The following is a 17,744-nucleotide window of genomic DNA, read 5'->3' on the forward strand; positions in this document are numbered from 1 at the left end:
CCATTCTGGGTCCAGCTGAAACACACACCCCATCCCCCACCCCCAGGGCCCAACCTGACCAAGTCACATTTATGTCATATTTGGCCCTCGTAACAAATGAAGAAGATGTACATCCCTCCCATTTCTCTCCTGTAAGGAGACTCAAAGGGGCTGACAATCTCCTTTCTGTCCCCTCCCCCCCACAACAAACCTACCCGTGAGGTAGGTGGGGCTGAGAGAGCTCCGAAGAACTGTGACTAGCCCAAGGTCACCCAGTTGGCGTGTGTGGGAGTGCACAGGCTAATGTGAATTCCCCAGATAAGCCTCCACAGCTCAGGTGGCAGAGCGGGGAATCAAACCCGATTCCTCCAGATTAGAGTACACCTGCTCTTAACCACTACGCCCCCGCTGCTCCTGTGACTCCCCTGCTGTAGACGGTGGGTGCAGTCCCTCCAAGGCAAAAAAGGGGTCTGCACTGAAGACTCAGGGGTGGGTCACACTCAAGGGGGATTCCCTCCTGCTAGACAGCAGTGGCGTAGGAGGTTAAGAGCTCATGTATCTAATCTGGAGGAACCAGGTTTGATTCCCAGCTCTGCCGCCTGAGCTGTGGAGGCTTATCTGGGGAATTCAGATCAGCCCGGGCACTCCCACACACACCAGTTGGGCGACCTTGGGCTAGTCACAGCTTCTCGGAGCTCTCTCAGCCCCACCCACCTCACAGGGTGTTTGTTGTGAGGGGGGAAGGGCAAGGAGATTGTCAGTCCCTTTGAGTCTCCTGCAGGAGAGAAAGGGGGGGGATATAAATCCAAACTCTTCTTCTTCTTCTTCTAGACTCACCGTGACACCTCGTCCCACGTCTTCTTCAGCCTGTGTACCGCGTTGCACTGCAGGGCAGACAGAATGGCACGCAGAGAAGAGAAATTCTTCAAAATTCGGCACTCCTGGGGAAGACACCAGATGGACACGAGAGTTAACGCCACTAGTGGAAAAGAGACCGGACAGCCCACGGATCGAAGTCCTCGTGCGGGTTAGGAACGGGACCTCTGACAAACTAGTATTATCCAAGTCGCCCAAAAGTTGCAATCTGAGCGAACCACGCATTTCAGTGGTTTCCTTGCTTTGCATAAATTCACAGATTCAAGGTTTTTCCCCCCCAAATAATCTGGCTGGAAAGAAGGAAGACTAGAAGGACTATGTGCCCCCTGGTGCCACAAAGGATGGAGGGGCCGTCCCGCAAGTCCGCTGCAACTCTGACTCGGGCGTCAACAGAGGAAGCAGCCATTTTTGGAGGTGGAACTTGGGCAGTCTGTTTTATTTATTAATTTGTTGAATTTATAGGCCGCCTCACCCCCGAAGGGCTCGAGGCGGATCACAAGACAGCTGTTCTCTAAGACAGCAAATCAATACAAAAATATAACTTAAACCCATTAAAACTCGAGCAGCAGTTACTAAAAATAAATACAGATTAAAACAACAGAAGTTGTTAAAAACAGGCGCCTGATCTAAAGGCCAAAAGGGGTAGTGGGTAGGCAGGGCCCAAGATGGAGTCAGGGCCCCACCAAGATGGAAAAACAGGCAGCCTCAGTGGGGGGCGGTGGAACCGCGGCCAGCCCGGCCCGGTGGAATAGCTCCGTCTTACAGGCCCTGCGGAACTCACCAAGGTCCCGCAGGGCCTGGACAGCTGGAGGGAGAGCGTTCCACCAGGCAGGGGCCAGAGCCGTGAAGGCCCTGGTCCGAGTGGAGGCCAGCCGCGTCATTGAGGGGCCAGGGATCTCCAGTAAGTTGGCCTCTGCCAAACGCAGAGGACAAACCGGGACATATGGGGTAATGCGGTCCCGTAGGTATGAGGGCCCCATGCCGCGTAAGGCCTTGTTGACACTTAAACAAAACAAAAAACCTCCCTGCCAGTTTTGTTTTGTTTTTAAGTCTCCTGAAAGCCTCCAGATTCCAAAGTCTACCACCGGATTCCCGGCTCAGATCCCACCACTGGCCGGAAAAAGGGCACCGGCGCTGAGCTCACCCGCGCCACCTCGATCCAGTGCTCCACCACTTTGGCCCTCTGCTGCGGCTTCAGCCCCCGGTCCCCGAGGCAGGTGGCGATGACGCAGTTGGTGACGCTGTTGAACTGCGAGACGGTGGCCCGGATGGTCGGGGCCAAGTGCTCTTTGCCTTTCTTGTCCCGCTGGGACCAGATGCAGCCCAGGCAGTGATAAGGCATCACCTTCTTAAAGAGCTCCTGGAAGAAAGAAATTTTGAAGATATGGGCTATATAGGCGGACTGGAGGAAAGAAGCTGGTGTCAACGAGGAGATACGGGAGAAGAGATTACACAGAATGAACTTACTGCTGTTTGTTTGATAAAGCTATGAAGAAAATACAGGGGGGAGGGGGGAAAGGGGGGAAATGTATTGTTTGAAAATGAATGAAGAAGAGAATTTGATATAAAATGGGGAATCAGACCAACTGAGTTCAAGTAGCAGGTATAATAACACTCCATATGAGAACAGGTTATGCCAATGTAATATGGCCATTGTTGAGACTGTTCAACATGTACTATTGGAATGTCCAATGTACGAGTCGTTATGCTCTATATACATCTGTCCATTGATAGAGAGCTCAAACGATGTCAGGCTACCATCTGCTATGAATTTTCTACTCAACGGTTCCTGTGATCTCGTATGTGAGAATGTTGCGAGTTTTTTGAGGAACTATTTGGTCAGGCGCAATCATTGCCTACATAGTAGTAACGGCTAAATTATTTTATGTGTGCGTGAATGTTGTGAATGTTCAACGTTCTTTTAATGTATTTTAATATTTTAATGTCTCAGTTAGTAGATAAATGCTCCTTTTTACTAACTCTGTAATTTATAATGCCAATAAAGGCTTTGGAATTGGAATATATATATATATATAAAATGGAATATTCAAATGATCCAAAAAAAAAGAGCTCCTGGAATGGAAACACGGAGGCAAAGGGTGACTTGTTGAAGCTGGCAAAGAGAGGGGCCGGCCCAGTGCCTCAAAGAACCCAACACTCACAGCATCCATCAGCGTGAACTGTTCAGCCACCATCTCTGGAGAGAAGGAGAGGAAGTCCGGCTTGCCTTCCGCCAAGCCGTTCTCTTCCTCCAAACGCAGGGAGCAGCTGCCGTGGTCTACAGCTGGGAGGAAGGAAGACAAAGAAGAGTTTGGATTTATACCTCGCTTTTCTCAACCGTAACGAGTCTCAAGGCGGCTTACAAACCCCTTCCCTCTTCCTCCTCACAACAGACACCTTAGGTAGGTGAGGTAGGGGGGCTGAGAGAGTTCTGTGAGAACCGTGACTGGCCCAAGGTCACCCAACATCACTCACCTTCTGTCTCTGGCTCCGCCCTCTCCTGCTGCTGGAACTGGGAGAAGAGGATGCGCGCTCGCCGCTCCAGGTCTGACCCGGGAATGTTGAGACGCACGTAGATGATGAGCTGCTTGAGGCAAGAGTAGTCCGGCGGCTTGCGGAAGTCTTCTGAGTATTGGTCCAACCAGGCCCCCAGGATGGAAGAGATGGTGCTGAGGAGGAGGAGGAGGAGGAGGAGGTTGAACCGACTCAGCAGTGCAGTGCCACACACGTCCAAAACATGCATTCGTCTCTCTTGCACATTATATTTGAGGTGCACAGCTGAGAACAGTAACTTGGGAAGCTAAGCTCTCAGATACTCCACCTATTGTGCACAGAAGGGGTTTCAAGCAGAGGCGTACCTGGGCCATACTGCGATCTGTGCGCACTCTGGGTCCCTCCCTCCCTCCCCGCGTGGCGCCCCACCCTGGCCCCTTATATTAGTTTAGCCTGAAAGTGGAGGCTGGAAAAGCGGCCTATTCACTTGAGGCTGACAACAACCTGGTGGGAACTACACTTCCCAGGAAACCTTGCGAGCCCCAAGGTCTCCTGGGAAGTGTAGTTCCCACCAGGCCGCTTTTTCCAGCCTGCACTTTCAGGCTGAACTAAGGTAAGTGGGGTGGGGTGGGGAGCCGCAAGGGAGGGGGCACCGTGGGGGGGGATTTTCCACACACCCCAGGCATGCGCCCGGTGCAATGTGCACCCCACACTTCCTGATAGCTCCGCTTCTGGTTTCAAGTGAATGGTCTGCACTCTTATTTTCATTGCTTGTGTGCCCACATAACATCGGATTGTTTTTTGTTCTTCATGTGCTTTGTCCTCTCTGTGGGCACGCACAAACAGAGTTCATCATGTGGGGGGGAAATCGCCCTGCCACACACACCCACATCTAGGCTGGCCTGGGCCACTGGGCTCGATTATTAGCATTAAACCTAAGACCTAGTTTTGGGGAAGCAGTGTAGGTAACCCTGTTAAGCTGCTTCGTTAAACCCTCAACTGATTTTCATGCAAAGAACTAAAGCGATCATTTACCTAGGGATTAGGCCTCAGTTGCTGGCAATGGTGGCTTGCTTCTGAGTAAACCCTCCTAGGGTCGCGGATTCACCTCGTTGGAAGAGTTGCATGGTTGCTTCAAAGCAAGGCCAACAACTACCACCAAGCTTACTCCCGAGTAACGCACGCCTCAGAGCCAACCAATTTTTTCTAAACTAAAACCTCAGCATTCAGGTTAAATTGTCGGGTTGGCACTTTGCGATAAATAAGTGGGTTTTGGGTTGCAGTTTGGGCACTCGGTCTTGAAAAGGTTCGCCATCACTGTTCTAGTGGTTGCTTTGATATTACATCGCTGAATCTACGGCTTATTTTCACACAGTGCAAGGAAATAAACTGTCCTGGGTAGGGAAATAAGTTGGAAATACAGTAATGTAACATCAAAGTGGCCACTAGAGGGAGCAAAGTATAGCCAGAAAAGAAACAAAACCAAAGTGGACACAGGCACACAAACCACAAAAATCAAGATTGTGGAAAAGCCCTCCAATCTGTAGCAGCTAGCAAAGGTGAGATCTGAAACACTCCAGGTGTCCACTGTCTATGAGGCTCTTCTGACACCAGTTCATGATGGGCCGCCTTCTGTAGCAGCAGGAAAGAGCAAGAGGCCGGCAGCATCTTAAAAGACTAACAAAATTTCTGGCAGCTAGAATGCAGGTCCAGCAATGCCAGCTGCACTATCTCAGGTTCATACGGCAGCTCATCTTCTCATGTGATTTATGCGATCAAAGGCCAGCAACGCCCTCCCGCCCAGCAGTGGCGTAGTGGTTAAGAGCAGGTGCATTCTAATCTGGAGGAACCGGGTTTGATTCCCCGCTCTGCCGCTTGAGCTGCGGAGGCTTATGTGGGGAATTCAGATTAGCCTGTGCAGTTCAAAACGCGCCAGCTGGGTGACCTTGGGCTAGTCACAGTTCTTCGGAGCTTTCTCAGCACCACCTACCCCACAGGGTGGTCACTGTGAGGGGGGAAGGGAAAGGAGTTTGTAAGCCCCTTTGAGTCTCCTTACAGGAGAGAAAAGGGGGGGGGGAATAAATCCAAACTCTTCCTCTTGGCCACTGAGTTGTGCTTCTGTTTGTACTCATGCCCCCTCTCTCTCCCTGTGAGGTAGGTGGGGTTGGGAGAGCTCGGAAGAACTGTGACTAGCCCAAGGTCACCCAGCCGGTGTGTGTTGGAGTCCACAGGCTCATCTGAATTCCCCAGATAAGCCTCCACAGCTCAAGCGGCAGAGCGGGGAATCAAACCCAGTTCCTCCAGATTAGAGTACACCTGCTCTTAACCACTACGCCACTGCTGCAGATGACGTAGAGGAGCTCAGGAGTTCGACACTCACTTTTTCAGTTCCAGCCTCTCATCCACAGCGTGCCTGGGGTGGTCTCCGTTAGCTTGGACGTGCAGCTTCCCATATCTATGGGGCAGAAAAAGGAAGTCAGTTTAGTTTTGCACATGCGCTAAAGAGGCTATTAATAGCCTGCCCTTCCTCCAAGGGAGTTATCCTATTTTATCCTCACAACCACCTTGCGACGTAGGCTGACAGAGGCTAATTGGCCCAAGGTCATGCAGTGAGCTGTTTGCCTGAGTAACGAGGTGAACTCAGATCTACCCAGTTTTACATCTCGAACTCTTGCTTAGTATTTCTGACACTTCAGGTAGGAAACACACACACACACCCAACCAATCCTGAGTTAAAATCTGGGTATATTTTACCCTCACACCCCAAAAAGTTCACTTTTAAGCATGACCTGGAGCATGGAATGGCAAACTTCCTCAGAGGATCTCTTTCCTTGAAAATCCTACAATGTTAGCATAAGGTAGCTGTGACTGGACGGCAAAGACAAAAAAAAATGACTGTGACTAACTGATATTCTGTGCTTGCCACTGATTCGATCGAGAAACAGATCTGGAGTAGGGACTCATGCAGAGTTGTGGCGAGCAATCCCCTTTCTAGTCAGATTTTTAAAAAATTCATTGAAGTAGCTTTCTCAAAGAACAATGTGCGGTTGTGGGGGACGGGGAGACAGGATTCGTGTGTGTGTGTGTGCGCGCGCGTGTGTGTGAGAGAGAGAGACCCACCCCCCCCCCCCCCCCCCCCCACCCCCCCCCCCCACCCCCCGCCCCCGCGCCCCCCCCCCCCGACCCCCACCCCCCCCCCCCCAGAAACCCCCCCCCCCCCCCCCCCCCCACCCCCCTCCCCCCCCCCCCCCCCTCCCCCCCCCCCCCCCACCCCCCCCCCCCCCCCCCCCCCCCCTCCCCCCACCCCCCCCTCCCCCCAACAGCACCCCCCCGACCCCCCCCCACCCCCCCCCCCCCCCACCCCCCCCCCCCCCCACCCCCCCCCCCCCCCACCCCCCCCCCCCCCCACCCCCCCCCCCCCCCACCCCCCCCCCCCCCCACCCCCCCCCCCCCCCACCCCCCCCCCCCCCCACCCCCCCCCCCCCCCACCCCCCCCCCCCCCCACCCCCCCCCCCCCCCACCCCCCCCCCCCCCCACCCCCCCCCCCCCCCACCCCCCCCCCCCCCCACCCCCCCCCCCCCCCACCCCCCCCCCCCCCCACCCCCCCCCCCCCCCACCCCCCCCCCCCCCCACCCCCCCCCCCCCCCACCCCCCCCCCCCCCCACCCCCCCCCCCCCCCACCCCCCCCCCCCCCCACCCCCCCCCCCCCCCACCCCCCCCCCCCCCCACCCCCCCCCCCCCCCACCCCCCCCCCCCCCCACCCCCCCCCCCCCCCACCCCCCCCCCCCCCCACCCCCCCCCCCCCCCACCCCCCCCCCCCCCCACCCCCCCCCCCCCCCACCCCCCCCCCCCCCCACCCCCCCCCCCCCCCACCCCCCCCCCCCCCCACCCCCCCCCCCCCCCACCCCCCCCCCCCCCCACCCCCCCCCCCCCCCACCCCCCCCCCCCCCCACCCCCCCCCCCCCCCACCCCCCCCCCCCCCCACCCCCCCCCCCCCCCACCCCCCCCCCCCCCCACCCCCCCCCCCCCCCACCCCCCCCCCCCCCCACCCCCCCCCCCCCCCACCCCCCCCCCCCCCCACCCCCCCCCCCCCCCACCCCCCCCCCCCCCCACCCCCCCCCCCCCCCACCCCCCCCCCCCCCCACCCCCCCCCCCCCCCACCCCCCCCCCCCCCCACCCCCCCCCCCCCCCACCCCCCCCCCCCCCCACCCCCCCCCCCCCCCACCCCCCCCCCCCCCCACCCCCCCCCCCCCCCACCCCCCCCCCCCCCCACCCCCCCCCCCCCCCACCCCCCCCCCCCCCCACCCCCCCCCCCCCCCACCCCCCCCCCCCCCCACCCCCCCCCCCCCCCACCCCCCCCCCCCCCCACCCCCCCCCCCCCCCACCCCCCCCCCCCCCCACCCCCCCCCCCCCCCACCCCCCCCCCCCCCCACCCCCCCCCCCCCCCACCCCCCCCCCCCCCCACCCCCCCCCCCCCCCACCCCCCCCCCCCCCCACCCCCCCCCCCCCCCACCCCCCCCCCCCCCCACCCCCCCCCCCCCCCACCCCCCCCCCCCCCCACCCCCCCCCCCCCCCACCCCCCCCCCCCCCCACCCCCCCCCCCCCCCACCCCCCCCCCCCCCCACCCCCCCCCCCCCCCACCCCCCCCCCCCCCCACCCCCCCCCCCCCCCACCCCCCCCCCCCCCCACCCCCCCCCCCCCCCACCCCCCCCCCCCCCCACCCCCCCCCCCCCCCACCCCCCCCCCCCCCCACCCCCCCCCCCCCCCACCCCCCCCCCCCCCCACCCCCCCCCCCCCCCACCCCCCCCCCCCCCCACCCCCCCCCCCCCCCACCCCCCCCCCCCCCCACCCCCCCCCCCCCCCACCCCCCCCCCCCCCCACCCCCCCCCCCCCCCACCCCCCCCCCCCCCCACCCCCCCCCCCCCCCACCCCCCCCCCCCCCCACCCCCCCCCCCCCCCACCCCCCCCCCCCCCCACCCCCCCCCCCCCCCACCCCCCCCCCCCCCCACCCCCCCCCCCCCCCACCCCCCCCCCCCCCCACCCCCCCCCCCCCCCACCCCCCCCCCCCCCCACCCCCCCCCCCCCCCACCCCCCCCCCCCCCCACCCCCCCCCCCCCCCACCCCCCCCCCCCCCCACCCCCCCCCCCCCCCACCCCCCCCCCCCCCCACCCCCCCCCCCCCCCACCCCCCCCCCCCCCCACCCCCCCCCCCCCCCACCCCCCCCCCCCCCCACCCCCCCCCCCCCCCACCCCCCCCCCCCCCCACCCCCCCCCCCCCCCACCCCCCCCCCCCCCCACCCCCCCCCCCCCCCACCCCCCCCCCCCCCCACCCCCCCCCCCCCCCACCCCCCCCCCCCCCCACCCCCCCCCCCCCCCACCCCCCCCCCCCCCCACCCCCCCCCCCCCCCACCCCCCCCCCCCCCCACCCCCCCCCCCCCCCACCCCCCCCCCCCCCCACCCCCCCCCCCCCCCACCCCCCCCCCCCCCCACCCCCCCCCCCCCCCACCCCCCCCCCCCCCCACCCCCCCCCCCCCCCACCCCCCCCCCCCCCCACCCCCCCCCCCCCCCACCCCCCCCCCCCCCCACCCCCCCCCCCCCCCACCCCCCCCCCCCCCCACCCCCCCCCCCCCCCACCCCCCCCCCCCCCCACCCCCCCCCCCCCCCACCCCCCCCCCCCCCCACCCCCCCCCCCCCCCACCCCCCCCCCCCCCCACCCCCCCCCCCCCCCACCCCCCCCCCCCCCCACCCCCCCCCCCCCCCACCCCCCCCCCCCCCCACCCCCCCCCCCCCCCACCCCCCCCCCCCCCCACCCCCCCCCCCCCCCACCCCCCCCCCCCCCCACCCCCCCCCCCCCCCACCCCCCCCCCCCCCCACCCCCCCCCCCCCCCACCCCCCCCCCCCCCCACCCCCCCCCCCCCCCACCCCCCCCCCCCCCCACCCCCCCCCCCCCCCACCCCCCCCCCCCCCCACCCCCCCCCCCCCCCACCCCCCCCCCCCCCCACCCCCCCCCCCCCCCACCCCCCCCCCCCCCCACCCCCCCCCCCCCCCACCCCCCCCCCCCCCCACCCCCCCCCCCCCCCACCCCCCCCCCCCCCCACCCCCCCCCCCCCCCACCCCCCCCCCCCCCCACCCCCCCCCCCCCCCACCCCCCCCCCCCCCCACCCCCCCCCCCCCCCACCCCCCCCCCCCCCCACCCCCCCCCCCCCCCACCCCCCCCCCCCCCCACCCCCCCCCCCCCCCACCCCCCCCCCCCCCCACCCCCCCCCCCCCCCACCCCCCCCCCCCCCCACCCCCCCCCCCCCCCACCCCCCCCCCCCCCCACCCCCCCCCCCCCCCACCCCCCCCCCCCCCCACCCCCCCCCCCCCCCACCCCCCCCCCCCCCCACCCCCCCCCCCCCCCACCCCCCCCCCCCCCCACCCCCCCCCCCCCCCACCCCCCCCCCCCCCCACCCCCCCCCCCCCCCACCCCCCCCCCCCCCCACCCCCCCCCCCCCCCACCCCCCCCCCCCCCCACCCCCCCCCCCCCCCACCCCCCCCCCCCCCCACCCCCCCCCCCCCCCACCCCCCCCCCCCCCCACCCCCCCCCCCCCCCACCCCCCCCCCCCCCCACCCCCCCCCCCCCCCACCCCCCCCCCCCCCCACCCCCCCCCCCCCCCACCCCCCCCCCCCCCCACCCCCCCCCCCCCCCACCCCCCCCCCCCCCCACCCCCCCCCCCCCCCACCCCCCCCCCCCCCCACCCCCCCCCCCCCCCACCCCCCCCCCCCCCCACCCCCCCCCCCCCCCACCCCCCCCCCCCCCCACCCCCCCCCCCCCCCACCCCCCCCCCCCCCCACCCCCCCCCCCCCCCACCCCCCCCCCCCCCCACCCCCCCCCCCCCCCACCCCCCCCCCCCCCCACCCCCCCCCCCCCCCACCCCCCCCCCCCCCCACCCCCCCCCCCCCCCACCCCCCCCCCCCCCCACCCCCCCCCCCCCCCACCCCCCCCCCCCCCCACCCCCCCCCCCCCCCACCCCCCCCCCCCCCCACCCCCCCCCCCCCCCACCCCCCCCCCCCCCCACCCCCCCCCCCCCCCACCCCCCCCCCCCCCCACCCCCCCCCCCCCCCACCCCCCCCCCCCCCCACCCCCCCCCCCCCCCACCCCCCCCCCCCCCCACCCCCCCCCCCCCCCACCCCCCCCCCCCCCCACCCCCCCCCCCCCCCACCCCCCCCCCCCCCCACCCCCCCCCCCCCCCACCCCCCCCCCCCCCCACCCCCCCCCCCCCCCACCCCCCCCCCCCCCCACCCCCCCCCCCCCCCACCCCCCCCCCCCCCCACCCCCCCCCCCCCCCACCCCCCCCCCCCCCCACCCCCCCCCCCCCCCACCCCCCCCCCCCCCCACCCCCCCCCCCCCCCACCCCCCCCCCCCCCCACCCCCCCCCCCCCCCACCCCCCCCCCCCCCCACCCCCCCCCCCCCCCACCCCCCCCCCCCCCCACCCCCCCCCCCCCCCACCCCCCCCCCCCCCCACCCCCCCCCCCCCCCACCCCCCCCCCCCCCCACCCCCCCCCCCCCCCACCCCCCCCCCCCCCCACCCCCCCCCCCCCCCACCCCCCCCCCCCCCCACCCCCCCCCCCCCCCACCCCCCCCCCCCCCCACCCCCCCCCCCCCCCACCCCCCCCCCCCCCCACCCCCCCCCCCCCCCACCCCCCCCCCCCCCCACCCCCCCCCCCCCCCACCCCCCCCCCCCCCCACCCCCCCCCCCCCCCACCCCCCCCCCCCCCCACCCCCCCCCCCCCCCACCCCCCCCCCCCCCCACCCCCCCCCCCCCCCACCCCCCCCCCCCCCCACCCCCCCCCCCCCCCACCCCCCCCCCCCCCCACCCCCCCCCCCCCCCACCCCCCCCCCCCCCCACCCCCCCCCCCCCCCACCCCCCCCCCCCCCCACCCCCCCCCCCCCCCACCCCCCCCCCCCCCCACCCCCCCCCCCCCCCACCCCCCCCCCCCCCCACCCCCCCCCCCCCCCACCCCCCCCCCCCCCCACCCCCCCCCCCCCCCACCCCCCCCCCCCCCCACCCCCCCCCCCCCCCACCCCCCCCCCCCCCCACCCCCCCCCCCCCCCACCCCCCCCCCCCCCCACCCCCCCCCCCCCCCACCCCCCCCCCCCCCCACCCCCCCCCCCCCCCACCCCCCCCCCCCCCCACCCCCCCCCCCCCCCACCCCCCCCCCCCCCCACCCCCCCCCCCCCCCACCCCCCCCCCCCCCCACCCCCCCCCCCCCCCACCCCCCCCCCCCCCCACCCCCCCCCCCCCCCACCCCCCCCCCCCCCCACCCCCCCCCCCCCCCACCCCCCCCCCCCCCCACCCCCCCCCCCCCCCACCCCCCCCCCCCCCCACCCCCCCCCCCCCCCACCCCCCCCCCCCCCCACCCCCCCCCCCCCCCACCCCCCCCCCCCCCCACCCCCCCCCCCCCCCACCCCCCCCCCCCCCCACCCCCCCCCCCCCCCACCCCCCCCCCCCCCCACCCCCCCCCCCCCCCACCCCCCCCCCCCCCCACCCCCCCCCCCCCCCACCCCCCCCCCCCCCCACCCCCCCCCCCCCCCACCCCCCCCCCCCCCCACCCCCCCCCCCCCCCACCCCCCCCCCCCCCCACCCCCCCCCCCCCCCACCCCCCCCCCCCCCCACCCCCCCCCCCCCCCACCCCCCCCCCCCCCCACCCCCCCCCCCCCCCACCCCCCCCCCCCCCCACCCCCCCCCCCCCCCACCCCCCCCCCCCCCCACCCCCCCCCCCCCCCACCCCCCCCCCCCCCCACCCCCCCCCCCCCCCACCCCCCCCCCCCCCCACCCCCCCCCCCCCCCACCCCCCCCCCCCCCCACCCCCCCCCCCCCCCACCCCCCCCCCCCCCCACCCCCCCCCCCCCCCACCCCCCCCCCCCCCCACCCCCCCCCCCCCCCACCCCCCCCCCCCCCCACCCCCCCCCCCCCCCACCCCCCCCCCCCCCCACCCCCCCCCCCCCCCACCCCCCCCCCCCCCCACCCCCCCCCCCCCCCACCCCCCCCCCCCCCCACCCCCCCCCCCCCCCACCCCCCCCCCCCCCCACCCCCCCCCCCCCCCACCCCCCCCCCCCCCCACCCCCCCCCCCCCCCACCCCCCCCCCCCCCCACCCCCCCCCCCCCCCACCCCCCCCCCCCCCCACCCCCCCCCCCCCCCACCCCCCCCCCCCCCCACCCCCCCCCCCCCCCACCCCCCCCCCCCCCCACCCCCCCCCCCCCCCACCCCCCCCCCCCCCCACCCCCCCCCCCCCCCACCCCCCCCCCCCCCCACCCCCCCCCCCCCCCACCCCCCCCCCCCCCCACCCCCCCCCCCCCCCACCCCCCCCCCCCCCCACCCCCCCCCCCCCCCACCCCCCCCCCCCCCCACCCCCCCCCCCCCCCACCCCCCCCCCCCCCCACCCCCCCCCCCCCCCACCCCCCCCCCCCCCCACCCCCCCCCCCCCCCACCCCCCCCCCCCCCCACCCCCCCCCCCCCCCACCCCCCCCCCCCCCCACCCCCCCCCCCCCCCACCCCCCCCCCCCCCCACCCCCCCCCCCCCCCACCCCCCCCCCCCCCCACCCCCCCCCCCCCCCACCCCCCCCCCCCCCCACCCCCCCCCCCCCCCACCCCCCCCCCCCCCCACCCCCCCCCCCCCCCACCCCCCCCCCCCCCCACCCCCCCCCCCCCCCACCCCCCCCCCCCCCCACCCCCCCCCCCCCCCACCCCCCCCCCCCCCCACCCCCCCCCCCCCCCACCCCCCCCCCCCCCCACCCCCCCCCCCCCCCACCCCCCCCCCCCCCCACCCCCCCCCCCCCCCACCCCCCCCCCCCCCCACCCCCCCCCCCCCCCACCCCCCCCCCCCCCCACCCCCCCCCCCCCCCACCCCCCCCCCCCCCCACCCCCCCCCCCCCCCACCCCCCCCCCCCCCCACCCCCCCCCCCCCCCACCCCCCCCCCCCCCCACCCCCCCCCCCCCCCACCCCCCCCCCCCCCCACCCCCCCCCCCCCCCACCCCCCCCCCCCCCCACCCCCCCCCCCCCCCACCCCCCCCCCCCCCCACCCCCCCCCCCCCCCACCCCCCCCCCCCCCCACCCCCCCCCCCCCCCACCCCCCCCCCCCCCCACCCCCCCCCCCCCCCACCCCCCCCCCCCCCCACCCCCCCCCCCCCCCACCCCCCCCCCCCCCCACCCCCCCCCCCCCCCACCCCCCCCCCCCCCCACCCCCCCCCCCCCCCACCCCCCCCCCCCCCCACCCCCCCCCCCCCCCACCCCCCCCCCCCCCCACCCCCCCCCCCCCCCACCCCCCCCCCCCCCCACCCCCCCCCCCCCCCACCCCCCCCCCCCCCCACCCCCCCCCCCCCCCACCCCCCCCCCCCCCCACCCCCCCCCCCCCCCACCCCCCCCCCCCCCCACCCCCCCCCCCCCCCACCCCCCCCCCCCCCCACCCCCCCCCCCCCCCACCCCCCCCCCCCCCCACCCCCCCCCCCCCCCACCCCCCCCCCCCCCCACCCCCCCCCCCCCCCACCCCCCCCCCCCCCCACCCCCCCCCCCCCCCACCCCCCCCCCCCCCCACCCCCCCCCCCCCCCACCCCCCCCCCCCCCCACCCCCCCCCCCCCCCACCCCCCCCCCCCCCCACCCCCCCCCCCCCCCACCCCCCCCCCCCCCCACCCCCCCCCCCCCCCACCCCCCCCCCCCCCCACCCCCCCCCCCCCCCACCCCCCCCCCCCCCCACCCCCCCCCCCCCCCACCCCCCCCCCCCCCCACCCCCCCCCCCCCCCACCCCCCCCCCCCCCCACCCCCCCCCCCCCCCACCCCCCCCCCCCCCCACCCCCCCCCCCCCCCACCCCCCCCCCCCCCCACCCCCCCCCCCCCCCACCCCCCCCCCCCCCCACCCCCCCCCCCCCCCACCCCCCCCCCCCCCCACCCCCCCCCCCCCCCACCCCCCCCCCCCCCCACCCCCCCCCCCCCCCACCCCCCCCCCCCCCCACCCCCCCCCCCCCCCACCCCCCCCCCCCCCCACCCCCCCCCCCCCCCACCCCCCCCCCCCCCCACCCCCCCCCCCCCCCACCCCCCCCCCCCCCCACCCCCCCCCCCCCCCACCCCCCCCCCCCCCCACCCCCCCCCCCCCCCACCCCCCCCCCCCCCCACCCCCCCCCCCCCCCACCCCCCCCCCCCCCCACCCCCCCCCCCCCCCACCCCCCCCCCCCCCCACCCCCCCCCCCCCCCACCCCCCCCCCCCCCCACCCCCCCCCCCCCCCACCCCCCCCCCCCCCCACCCCCCCCCCCCCCCACCCCCCCCCCCCCCCACCCCCCCCCCCCCCCACCCCCCCCCCCCCCCACCCCCCCCCCCCCCCACCCCCCCCCCCCCCCACCCCCCCCCCCCCCCACCCCCCCCCCCCCCCACCCCCCCCCCCCCCCACCCCCCCCCCCCCCCACCCCCCCCCCCCCCCACCCCCCCCCCCCCCCACCCCCCCCCCCCCCCACCCCCCCCCCCCCCCACCCCCCCCCCCCCCCACCCCCCCCCCCCCCCACCCCCCCCCCCCCCCACCCCCCCCCCCCCCCACCCCCCCCCCCCCCCACCCCCCCCCCCCCCCACCCCCCCCCCCCCCCACCCCCCCCCCCCCCCACCCCCCCCCCCCCCCACCCCCCCCCCCCCCCACCCCCCCCCCCCCCCACCCCCCCCCCCCCCCACCCCCCCCCCCCCCCACCCCCCCCCCCCCCCACCCCCCCCCCCCCCCACCCCCCCCCCCCCCCACCCCCCCCCCCCCCCACCCCCCCCCCCCCCCACCCCCCCCCCCCCCCACCCCCCCCCCCCCCCACCCCCCCCCCCCCCCACCCCCCCCCCCCCCCACCCCCCCCCCCCCCCACCCCCCCCCCCCCCCACCCCCCCCCCCCCCCACCCCCCCCCCCCCCCACCCCCCCCCCCCCCCACCCCCCCCCCCCCCCACCCCCCCCCCCCCCCACCCCCCCCCCCCCCCACCCCCCCCCCCCCCCACCCCCCCCCCCCCCCACCCCCCCCCCCCCCCACCCCCCCCCCCCCCCACCCCCCCCCCCCCCCACCCCCCCCCCCCCCCACCCCCCCCCCCCCCCACCCCCCCCCCCCCCCACCCCCCCCCCCCCCCACCCCCCCCCCCCCCCACCCCCCCCCCCCCCCACCCCCCCCCCCCCCCACCCCCCCCCCCCCCCACCCCCCCCCCCCCCCACCCCCCCCCCCCCCCACCCCCCCCCCCCCCCACCCCCCCCCCCCCCCACCCCCCCCCCCCCCCACCCCCCCCCCCCCCCACCCCCCCCCCCCCCCACCCCCCCCCCCCCCCACCCCCCCCCCCCCCCACCCCCCCCCCCCCCCACCCCCCCCCCCCCCCACCCCCCCCCCCCCCCACCCCCCCCCCCCCCCACCCCCCCCCCCCCCCACCCCCCCCCCCCCCCACCCCCCCCCCCCCCCACCCCCCCCCCCCCCCACCCCCCCCCCCCCCCACCCCCCCCCCCCCCCACCCCCCCCCCCCCCCACCCCCCCCCCCCCCCACCCCCCCCCCCCCCCACCCCCCCCCCCCCCCACCCCCCCCCCCCCCCACCCCCCCCCCCCCCCACCCCCCCCCCCCCCCACCCCCCCCCCCCCCCACCCCCCCCCCCCCCCACCCCCCCCCCCCCCCACCCCCCCCCCCCCCCACCCCCCCCCCCCCCCACCCCCCCCCCCCCCCACCCCCCCCCCCCCCCACCCCCCCCCCCCCCCACCCCCCCCCCCCCCCACCCCCCCCCCCCCCCACCCCCCCCCCCCCCCACCCCCCCCCCCCCCCACCCCCCCCCCCCCCCACCCCCCCCCCCCCCCACCCCCCCCCCCCCCCACCCCCCCCCCCCCCCACCCCCCCCCCCCCCCACCCCCCCCCCCCCCCACCCCCCCCCCCCCCCACCCCCCCCCCCCCCCACCCCCCCCCCCCCCCACCCCCCCCCCCCCCCACCCCCCCCCCCCCCCACCCCCCCCCCCCCCCACCCCCCCCCCCCCCCACCCCCCCCCCCCCCCACCCCCCCCCCCCCCCACCCCCCCCCCCCCCCACCCCCCCCCCCCCCCACCCCCCCCCCCCCCCACCCCCCCCCCCCCCCACCCCCCCCCCCCCCCACCCCCCCCCCCCCCCACCCCCCCCCCCCCCCACCCCCCCCCCCCCCCACCCCCCCCCCCCCCCACCCCCCCCCCCCCCCACCCCCCCCCCCCCCCACCCCCCCCCCCCCCCACCCCCCCCCCCCCCCACCCCCCCCCCCCCCCACCCCCCCCCCCCCCCACCCCCCCCCCCCCCCACCCCCCCCCCCCCCCACCCCCCCCCCCCCCCACCCCCCCCCCCCCCCACCCCCCCCCCCCCCCACCCCCCCCCCCCCCCACCCCCCCCCCCCCCCACCCCCCCCCCCCCCCACCCCCCCCCCCCCCCACCCCCCCCCCCCCCCACCCCCCCCCCCCCCCACCCCCCCCCCCCCCCACCCCCCCCCCCCCCCACCCCCCCCCCCCCCCACCCCCCCCCCCCCCCACCCCCCCCCCCCCCCACCCCCCCCCCCCCCCACCCCCCCCCCCCCCCACCCCCCCCCCCCCCCACCCCCCCCCCCCCCCACCCCCCCCCCCCCCCACCCCCCCCCCCCCCCACCCCCCCCCCCCCCCACCCCCCCCCCCCCCCACCCCCCCCCCCCCCCACCCCCCCCCCCCCCCACCCCCCCCCCCCCCCACCCCCCCCCCCCCCCACCCCCCCCCCCCCCCACCCCCCCCCCCCCCCACCCCCCCCCCCCCCCACCCCCCCCCCCCCCCACCCCCCCCCCCCCCCACCCCCCCCCCCCCCCACCCCCCCCCCCCCCCACCCCCCCCCCCCCCCACCCCCCCCCCCCCCCACCCCCCCCCCCCCCCACCCCCCCCCCCCCCCACCCCCCCCCCCCCCCACCCCCCCCCCCCCCCACCCCCCCCCCCCCCCACCCCCCCCCCCCCCCACCCCCCCCCCCCCCCACCCCCCCCCCCCCCCACCCCCCCCCCCCCCCACCCCCCCCCCCCCCCACCCCCCCCCCCCCCCACCCCCCCCCCCCCCCACCCCCCCCCCCCCCCACCCCCCCCCCCCCCCACCCCCCCCCCCCCCCACCCCCCCCCCCCCCCACCCCCCCCCCCCCCCACCCCCCCCCCCCCCCACCCCCCCCCCCCCCCACCCCCCCCCCCCCCCACCCCCCCCCCCCCCCACCCCCCCCCCCCCCCACCCCCCCCCCCCCCCACCCCCCCCCCCCCCCACCCCCCCCCCCCCCCACCCCCCCCCCCCCCCACCCCCCCCCCCCCCCACCCCCCCCCCCCCCCACCCCCCCCCCCCCCCACCCCCCCCCCCCCCCACCCCCCCCCCCCCCCACCCCCCCCCCCCCCCACCCCCCCCCCCC

The 17,744-nt window shown here is 78.1% G+C and overlaps 1 protein-coding gene across 1 annotated transcript in view; it reads right to left on the reverse strand.

The window, feature by feature from the left end:
• The window catches only part of RALGDS (ral guanine nucleotide dissociation stimulator), a gene marked incomplete at its 5' end in the record, with an annotated part of 29,209 nt that extends 23,392 nt beyond the window's left edge, over positions 1-5,817 (reverse strand). The window contains 5 exons of the mRNA XM_048512161.1: positions 817-920; positions 2,000-2,215; positions 3,018-3,139; positions 3,331-3,524; positions 5,729-5,817. Coding sequence (XP_048368118.1) covers positions 817-920; positions 2,000-2,215; positions 3,018-3,139; positions 3,331-3,524; positions 5,729-5,817 — 725 coding nt within the window. The remainder of the gene's footprint in view (positions 1-816; positions 921-1,999; positions 2,216-3,017; positions 3,140-3,330; positions 3,525-5,728) is intronic.
• Positions 5,818-17,744: the final 11,927 nt, after the last annotated feature.

The sequence above is a fragment of the Sphaerodactylus townsendi genome, linkage group LG12, assembly GCF_021028975.2.
Source record: "Sphaerodactylus townsendi isolate TG3544 linkage group LG12, MPM_Stown_v2.3, whole genome shotgun sequence".
Taxonomy (NCBI): domain Eukaryota; kingdom Metazoa; phylum Chordata; class Lepidosauria; order Squamata; family Sphaerodactylidae; genus Sphaerodactylus; species Sphaerodactylus townsendi.